The following is a 7,691-nucleotide window of genomic DNA, read 5'->3' on the forward strand; positions in this document are numbered from 1 at the left end:
GTGTGGGAGAGACAAACTCCAGGAGCAGCCCAGAGGTTTGCTGTTTCTGGAATCATCCGCGACCCCTGACATGGGAATGGCTTCCAGCTGCGTCGGGGCAGCCGTCGACATGACCGACACCCGGCATACGCCTGAGGCGGGAGCCCCAGGCTGGGGGTTTCTGGAAGCTTGGGCAGGAGGGCCGGGGTGGCGAGAGAGGTCGAGGCAGAGCGGAGCAGAGGTCGTGATGTCTATTTATTCCCCACACGTTTTCTTGTCACCATGGCTAGCACTCGTTAGGACACATCTTGCCAGACGTGGGACGGACTGCGGGTGGCTGGCAGTGTCCGTCTTCCTACTAGTTACCTACGACACACACGTACTGGGTCTACCTCGCAGACGGCCCGGACCACCAGGGAACCTCACACGATCCAGATGCCAACGCTGGCGCCCACAGACCCGACCCCCCTCGCCCATCCTGCCTGAGTAGAGGCCATGGGCACATCCACGGTGGCCTCGTGTCCTGGGCAGGCTGGCATGCCTGCTCCCCAGAAGCAACTCTGGTGGCACCAGGGGCCCCTGCTGGCTCCCCAGCCCTCGACAGGACAGGAGAGCCTGCCAAGGACCCAGACAGGCCGGCCGGGCAGAAGGGCAATGGGCTGGACTCCCGGCTGGAGACAGGCTGAAAGGTCACGATCTGCCCCTTGGGGTCTGTCGGTCATGAGTACTGGGACAGGAGGATCAGAGATGAGACACGTGTCCATCAAAATGCTCGACTGGAAGAAAAGTCCCAGTACCTGGTCCTGTGCGCCCCAGGTTGGTCCCACCCCTGCTCCCAACTGGGTCGCAAGGTCACGGAAATCGTCCTTTAGGAAAATGTGTCTGAAGAGCTCCTCACACGAAAACCCGCGGTCCGAGGGGCATGGCGGCCACCGGTGCCCAGACCGCGGCTGGCAGTGAGCTCACCCGAGCAGGGTGCGGCTGGGGAGGCCGAGGTTGGCCTGCAAGTGGCTTCTCACGTCTCCTCTGAAGACAGACCGCGGGGGCTGCAGAGAGGGGCTCTGGGAGCCATGGGTGTCCCCAACATGGCTCGACACAAAACGGGCTGCTTCCTGGAGAGTGGCCTAGGACGACCCCCGCCCCGGAACAGTCTAGAAAACACTTCCGTGACTGGGTTTTCAGGGGGCTGGGAGAGATCAGTGCTGGTCTGCGTTCACAGCTTGCTGGCTCTGTTTCGAGAAGGGTCTGGGGGCCGTGGGAGACTACAAACAGGGAGGGGAGGGTGAAGGGAGTAATAAAAATCCATCTTAACATGCAGGTCCAGTTTCTGTTTCTTTTTCTCTCTTGGGTGGTCCAAGGGGAGAAGACAGCAAAATGCGAGACGGCTTCCAGTCGGTGGGAAGAAGCTGGCGGCACTGGGAGGGCTGGGGGGAGAAGACAGGAGGGCGGCGAGTCAGGTCGCTGGCCAGGCGGCCGCGTTCACAGGCTGGGGCGGCCCCCGGGGGCCACAGCACCGCATTAGCGCGGATGCAGAACATCCCCGCAGGCTCTGGGGCCAAGGATACCAAGTGCTGGCAAAAGTGTTTTGCAGAGAAGGTTACGACACATGACAAATGCAAAACTGATGTCAACTAGATTTTGTTCTTTTTTTTTTCTTTAGGAGTGCTTTGGGGGGGGAAAAAAAAACGTGCCCAAATAATTAACATTCGTTGCTGCAGGTGAAGAGATCAAAGTTGTTTTTCCTGCTGCTCAATATTTTTGGCTTTTAAAACTCTTAAAACTATTTATTTTTTTAAGTTTATTTTTTTTAGTAATCTTACACCTAACACGGGGCTCGAACTCACAACCCCAAGATCAAGAGTCGCACCCTCCATGGACTGAGTCAGCCAGATGCCCTGTCCTTTGAAATCTTTAACAGAAAATCACGGTCAAAGGAGAAAGGAGAACAATGATGCCCAAGTCTCCTGGGTGGAACCACGGTGCCAGGAAGCACATCTCCCAGGCACAGGATGAGTTTAGGGGCCCTGGGGGGGGGGGGCGCTGATCCAGCCACGGCCACTGGGGCCCCCCAGGGACCCCCACTCTGTTTGCCAGCAATCCTGCCTCCTTAACAGCTGCTTCCAGCAAAGACACACCCAGGGAACCCCAAGCGTGCGGCGCGAGGCGGGGCGGGCCTGTCGGCCTCCCTCCCGGGGACCTCGCTGGCCACCGCTGTGGCTGCCCGGAGACTTTCCACACAAGTGTGGCCTGGGAGCCGTGGGGGCTCAGCCCTCGTCTATACAAAACCTGCCGGAGTGACGAGCCCACCCACAGACGGCTGCCCGGAAGGAACAGGGTGTGAGTGGAAACACCTGGGAAGGGGCCTGATGATCCCCGACACGCCCCACCACGGAGGCCCTCCCGACCTCACGGACCCACGGCCCACGGGGACTCACGTGGCTGGTCACTCCTGCTGGTCGTCGTTGCTGGCACTGGGGGTCCGACTCCGGATCTGACTTCGGAGCTGTTCTATCAACTCTGGATTTTGCTGCTGCATCTGCTGGGCGAACTGCTGGCCGCTGCGGGACAGGCAGGCCCAGGCTCAGCCGCGAGGCCCGGGGCATCCTCCTGGCCACTTCCTGGGCGCGCCCCCACAGGCAGCACGACTACCCGCTGGAGGATGCAGGGTCCAACGGAGAGCCCAGGGACACAGCACCTCCGTTGCTACGCTCATGGGTGGGCCCCCACCCCACCCCACCCCACCCCACCCCACCCCACCCCACCCCACCCTTGAGCCCCACTAGGCAGGTCTACTCACGCCTGGATGAGACTAGCCAGGTCATTCTGTGAGGGGCTGGTGCCGGGAGTCCCCAGGGGGTTGTGGCCACCCGAAATCATCCCGGACATGCTGCAAGGAGAGCCCACGATATGAAAGACAGCCCAGCCCGCCCATTCCCGCCAGGCCCTGCCCCTTCACCCACACGAGCCCCCCTGGGGCCCAGGGCCTCCCCGGCCCACCCCTCTCTCTGATGGCGGCTGCTGTGAACTGCACCAGCTCACTTGGGAACAGCCTGTTTTTGGCTTAAAGACAGGGGTCTTCAACCAGGGTACATGAGGCCGTGTCTGGAATTGCTGGCCTGCCCCCACGGCGGCCTGGATGCCCCCGAGAGTGACCCACCCCGACTTCAGCAGTGCTGTGGATGAGAAACTGTGCTTTAAGATTTGACCACAGCTTGGCAGTTCTTCAGTAAATTAAACAGAATCACCATGTGACCCAGCAATTCCGCTCCTGGGCGTAGACCCAGACCTGAGCCCACGACGCTCAGGGAGGGAACCAGACACAGAAGGCAACGTGGGGTGTAAGTCCACGTGGGTGACACGTCTAGAACAGGCTCATCCGCGGAAGGGAAGGGGGCTTGCGGGGGCCGGGGGGGGGCTAGAAAGTGCCCCTAATGGGGATGGGGACTCTTTTTGGGGTGATGGAATGTTCTGGAATTAGATGGTGGTGACTGCTATGCAAATGAATGTACTTAATACCACTGCACCGTAAACCCTAAAATGGTTAAAACGGGTAAGTTTATGTTACATGCATCTTCTCACAATAAAAAAAAAATTCTAACCACAAGACCCAAAGGAGGCCGGCTGTCACTTACAGCTGCTGAACTTGGGGATTGTTCATGAGGTTTGATGCCTGCAGAAGAGAATCCGTCATCAGACGCGTGAGCGCCCGCACCCATCTTCTGGCTGCACACCAGGCCTGGTCGACGGCTTTCCCCGCCATCTCATCTCCCACGTTTTACCACTTGGATCCTGTCTGGGTCTTGTCCCTCCTTAGGACCCGTTTCAGGAAGAGGCCGAGCGGGATGGGGAGAGGGCCCCACCCGGCGTGGCTCACGGGGGCCTGGCTAACTTGCGTGAGGCGCCGGAGCTGAGGTGCTCACGGGCCAGCGTCTGCCCCGACCACCCCCCCAGTGCCGCCACAGGCGCATGGCGGGGGCTGTGCGCTAACAACTACAAAACCCAGCCTGCGTGCCGACCCCGGGCGCAGGAGGTCAGAGGTGTGAGCACTGCCAGGCTGAACCCTCCCTGCCCTGTGCCGGCTCTGGTCCCTGGGGGCCCGGCCGGCCGTCCCATCTGCAGACTCAGTGCGGCCTCTGCCGATGCAGGAGGCAAGACGCCCCTTGCTGCCCTGAGGGGATTTCTCTCTTCCTGACACGTGGAGACCCTGGACCCTGAGGTGCGGTGAGACCACTCGGGGACATGTGCATGCGGGGACCAGCCCTGCACAGAGCTAGCGCTTCCGGCCTTAAGTCTCAGCGTCGGGAGGTGGTGCTTCCGCCTCAGGGGCATCCACCCGAACCTTGGGAAGCAGATGCAGTTCTGCTGTGGCCAGAGTCTCCGCAGCGGAGGAGGAAACCGAGTGGGGGGAGGGCAGGCCATTTCCCTGGGTTAGTTGGCTGGGGGAGGCTCGAGGGTCCTTTGTGCTCAACACTGGGTGGGTCTCACTTGGGGCGGTGTTGCCCCGGGACAGGGGGCAGTGTCTCGGACGGCTGTGGTTGTCACACGGGGGGGGGGGGGGGGGCTGGGGCTGCTTCTCTGTCCCCCACGGTGCCCCGCTCAGGCCCCCAGAGAACGGCCTGGCCCAGAGTCAGCAATGCCCAGGCCGGGCAGCCCTGGCCCGCGACAGGCGGCCCCCATGGGGATGGGAGCGCAGGTTACCATGCTCATGAAGCTGGGGTTGTTGAGCAGGCCGGCGATGTCAAAGCTGCCGACGCCTCCTGTCTGTGGGGATGAGAAGAGCCCTGGTGAGTGGTCACAGGACCATGGCGCTGGCCCCCAGAACCGAGAGAGAAGATCCCACAGCGGGGCGGCTGGGATCCTAAGAGGCCGACGGCTCAGATGTCCTCACAACCCAGCAGCCAGGCCTTGCGGCCAGACGGTGCTTCATCAAGGGCATGAGCCACGGCACCGACCGCTTAGGAAAAGTACCGTGGGATGCTCTGACATCCTGGGCCCCTGCAGAGCCTGGAGGGCCCTCAGGGGTTACAAATTCCCAGACAACCATCACCCACCAGTCCACGGCCCACACCCCCAGCCCTGACCGCCCCAGAGCCAGGTGTCCGACAGCGAAAGCCAGCCCCTGTGCCGCGGACTCTGCTGAGAAGACGCATCTAGCCTGTCCTAGGCCTGCATCCCCTGCTTCACCCGTTCCTTCCTATGGAAACCGCAGTAAGAAAACTGGCCCACATTCCCCTGTTCCCACCCGCTCCCTTCCCCAGGGCCGCTCACAGGACTGGGCGTCTCTCTCAACTTCAGCTCGGCTATCTTGAGGTTCGACTTGTAGGTCTCGTTGTCAGGATCCAGCTCCAAGGCCTTCTTGTAATAGGCCACGGCCTCGGTGTGCTTGTTCAAACTGGAGAGCGCGAGGCTGGGGGAGAGACACCAGCGCGTGGAGGGGGCCTGGGAGGCTGCCCGCCACTCCCAAACTGCTCCAGTGGTCACTGTGGCCTAGTGTCTGGTGGGGACGGTGGGGACGGCCCACAAGGGCTGGGGGCGCTGAGAGGATGGGTGTATGAAAAGAATTCAAGGGCACAAGTTCACACAATAGGTTTGAAGGCCCAGAGGAGGGGTGCAGAGCAGAGAACAGGGTGGTCAGACGTGGCCGGTCCTGTTCTTGGCACAGAACTTCTAAAACCCGAAACTGCCCAAATCACAGGCATCTCCTGGTTTTCATAATGACCCCCTTTGATCACACCCGAGTTTATGCCTAGGAGGTGACTCAGGATGGGGCTGGTGACCAGGAAGACAAAATCTGGGATTTGAGGGGGGACCTCGTTACCCCCAAAACTCTGGGAGGGGAGAAGGCTGGAGAGCAGGCTGTAAACTGAACAATGAGATGTGGAGAATGTCCCCATTGGTGAAGGCATCACACCCCACTCTAGGGGGCCAGACAGAGCTCCCACCCAGGGACCCTCCTGGACCCTGCCCTGTGGAGCTCTTTGTCTGCATCCTCTGCGATGAACCGGTACGCACAGGTGTATTTCCAACAAACCACTGGGGCACAGCAGAGCGAGCGGTGGGAACCCGATTTACAGCAGCTGGGTCGGAAGGAGGGGAGGCCCAGATTTAGGACATGTGAGTGGGGCCGAGTCCTGACTCTGTCTAGGCAGAGGATCAGGACTAAAGCAAACTGCTGGACACCCGGCAGGTGGTGGGGCTGGGCGTGTGGGAAGCACCCTGAATAGGAAAGGGGGTAACAGCCGGATGTGGGGGGTGGGGCAGTCCAAGAAGGTAGAGACGGCGTGGCCCCTCCCGGTCCCCCCGGGGCACTCACCCCATCCTGCCGTAGGCTTTGCTGTAGGACGGGTCTATGCAGATGGCTCGCTCACAGTCCTGCACGGCCCCAGTGTAGTTCCCGAGTTTGCTGTAGGCCGCGGCCCTGGGGAAACAAAGCAGGGCAGGCAGGGCTGCGGGGCTCACTCGCTGCCGAAGAGGAGCCTTTTGGGGAGGAGCCTGGGCTTCCCCATGTGTCAGGCGGGGGTGGGGGGGACAGGCCAAGGGCTTTTGTCTGCAGAGCACCTGTGCTGGGGGCTGGGACAGCCTTCTGGGGAAACTGAGGCTGGAGGCAGAGCAGCTTGCCTCAACGATGCTGCAGACACCTGGCTGTGATGGGACGAGGATCTGAACCCCAAGTCCACGGGCTCAACACCCAGGCTCTGCCCCCCTTCTACGTCAGGGAATAAAATCGGTTAGACAGTAACCGATCCACGAGACCCCTGTCCAAGCTCTCAAGGGTCTCCTCCCATGCGAGATGGGTTTTGGGACAGTTTCAGGTTTTAATATTGCACTTTGCGTTTCTCCCAGGTTTTGAAGTGCAGAAAGGCGTCTGATAGGAAACACTGAGCGGCTGGGCTGGTGGAGGGTGTACGGGATTCTCGTGTGCGACCTTCCTGTCAATCTGTTTGTGTTACTGCCCCAGAGAGTCAAAATAAAGAAACCAAAACGACAAGCAGTTCTAGCCTGGCGTCAGCGTGGATGACGTGCGGCACCCCCTTCCCCAGTATCCACCGCTGGGTCCCGGGGCCACCCTGCGTCCCACGTCCCACTCAGTCCCTCTCGTCAGCACAACGGCCCGTCCTGGGAGGCCGTGGGAGAGCGGAGGCAGCTCTCCCTCTAAAAGGACCAGCTGGACGCGGCCCCTCGCGGCCAGCAGCTGCGCCGCTGTGAACGTGGGCGTGGAACATCACCTGTGGTCTGGCTTATTTCCTTGCCGCAGCATCCGTGCAGAACGCGGCCCCGATTTTAATTCTAATGCCACGCTCAGCTCCTGTGGACACCAAGCTGGCCGCCTGCCGCTGATCTGGGGCTCTGGCTGAACAACCCCCAAGTGACAGTACAAACAATTCCCCCGTGTGCGCCCAGCCAGTACCTGTTACAGAAATAGACGGCGTTGGCCGGGTTCAGCTCGATGGCTTTCCCGTAGAAGTGCACGGCAGCTTCAAAGTTCTCTACTTTCATCTGCTCGTTTCCTAAAGAGAGAGAAAGAAGAGCGTATGCCCCCCTGTTCCCGTCAGGCCCGAGGGCTCCGAGGCGTCAGTCAGGCCCGGCTCTCCTGGGGTTTTCTCTGAAGATGTGAGGAGACTTTGGGGGGCAGGTTGCAACACTCAGATGTAGGCTCGGGGGTGGGGTGTGCGTGAAGGAGGATGTGGTTTGCGTCCGGCATCTTGTGGGTT

General features: G+C 60.8%; 1 protein-coding gene across 1 annotated transcript; it reads right to left on the reverse strand.

The window, feature by feature from the left end:
- Positions 1 to 221: 221 nt before the first annotated feature.
- SGTA (small glutamine rich tetratricopeptide repeat co-chaperone alpha) lies at positions 222 to 7,561 on the reverse strand. Its single transcript, XM_081798700.1, has 8 exons — positions 7,388 to 7,561; positions 6,293 to 6,397; positions 5,248 to 5,386; positions 4,678 to 4,740; positions 3,612 to 3,649; positions 2,777 to 2,866; positions 2,415 to 2,537; positions 222 to 1,403 (listed from the first exon to the last, which is right to left on the reverse strand). The coding sequence occupies exons 1-7, from the start codon at positions 7,474 to 7,476 to the stop codon at positions 2,423 to 2,425; spliced, it is 639 nt and encodes a 212-aa protein (XP_081654826.1). The 5' UTR covers positions 7,477 to 7,561; the 3' UTR covers positions 222 to 1,403; positions 2,415 to 2,422.
- Between the last annotated feature and the right edge of the window lie 130 nt (positions 7,562 to 7,691).

This window comes from Leptonychotes weddellii, chromosome 1, assembly GCF_054177405.1.
Source record: "Leptonychotes weddellii isolate Sample4059 chromosome 1, ASM5417740v2, whole genome shotgun sequence".
Lineage (NCBI taxonomy): Eukaryota > Metazoa > Chordata > Mammalia > Carnivora > Phocidae > Leptonychotes > Leptonychotes weddellii.

Bases quoted from the DNA above. Each gene is read 5' to 3' on its own strand.
- SGTA (XM_081798700.1), bottom strand. From the start codon at position 7,476: ATGAAAGTAGAGAACTTTGAAGCTGCCGTGCACTTCTACGGGAAAGCC. The intron at 4,741-5,247 runs GTGAGCGGCCCT...TCATCCCCACAG, and splicing joins TGAGAGAGACGCCCAGTCCT to ACAGGAGGCGTCGGCAGCTT. The intron at 3,650-4,677 runs GTAACCTGCGCT...TCTCTTCTGCAG, and splicing joins ACCCCAGCTTCATGAGCATG to GCATCAAACCTCATGAACAA.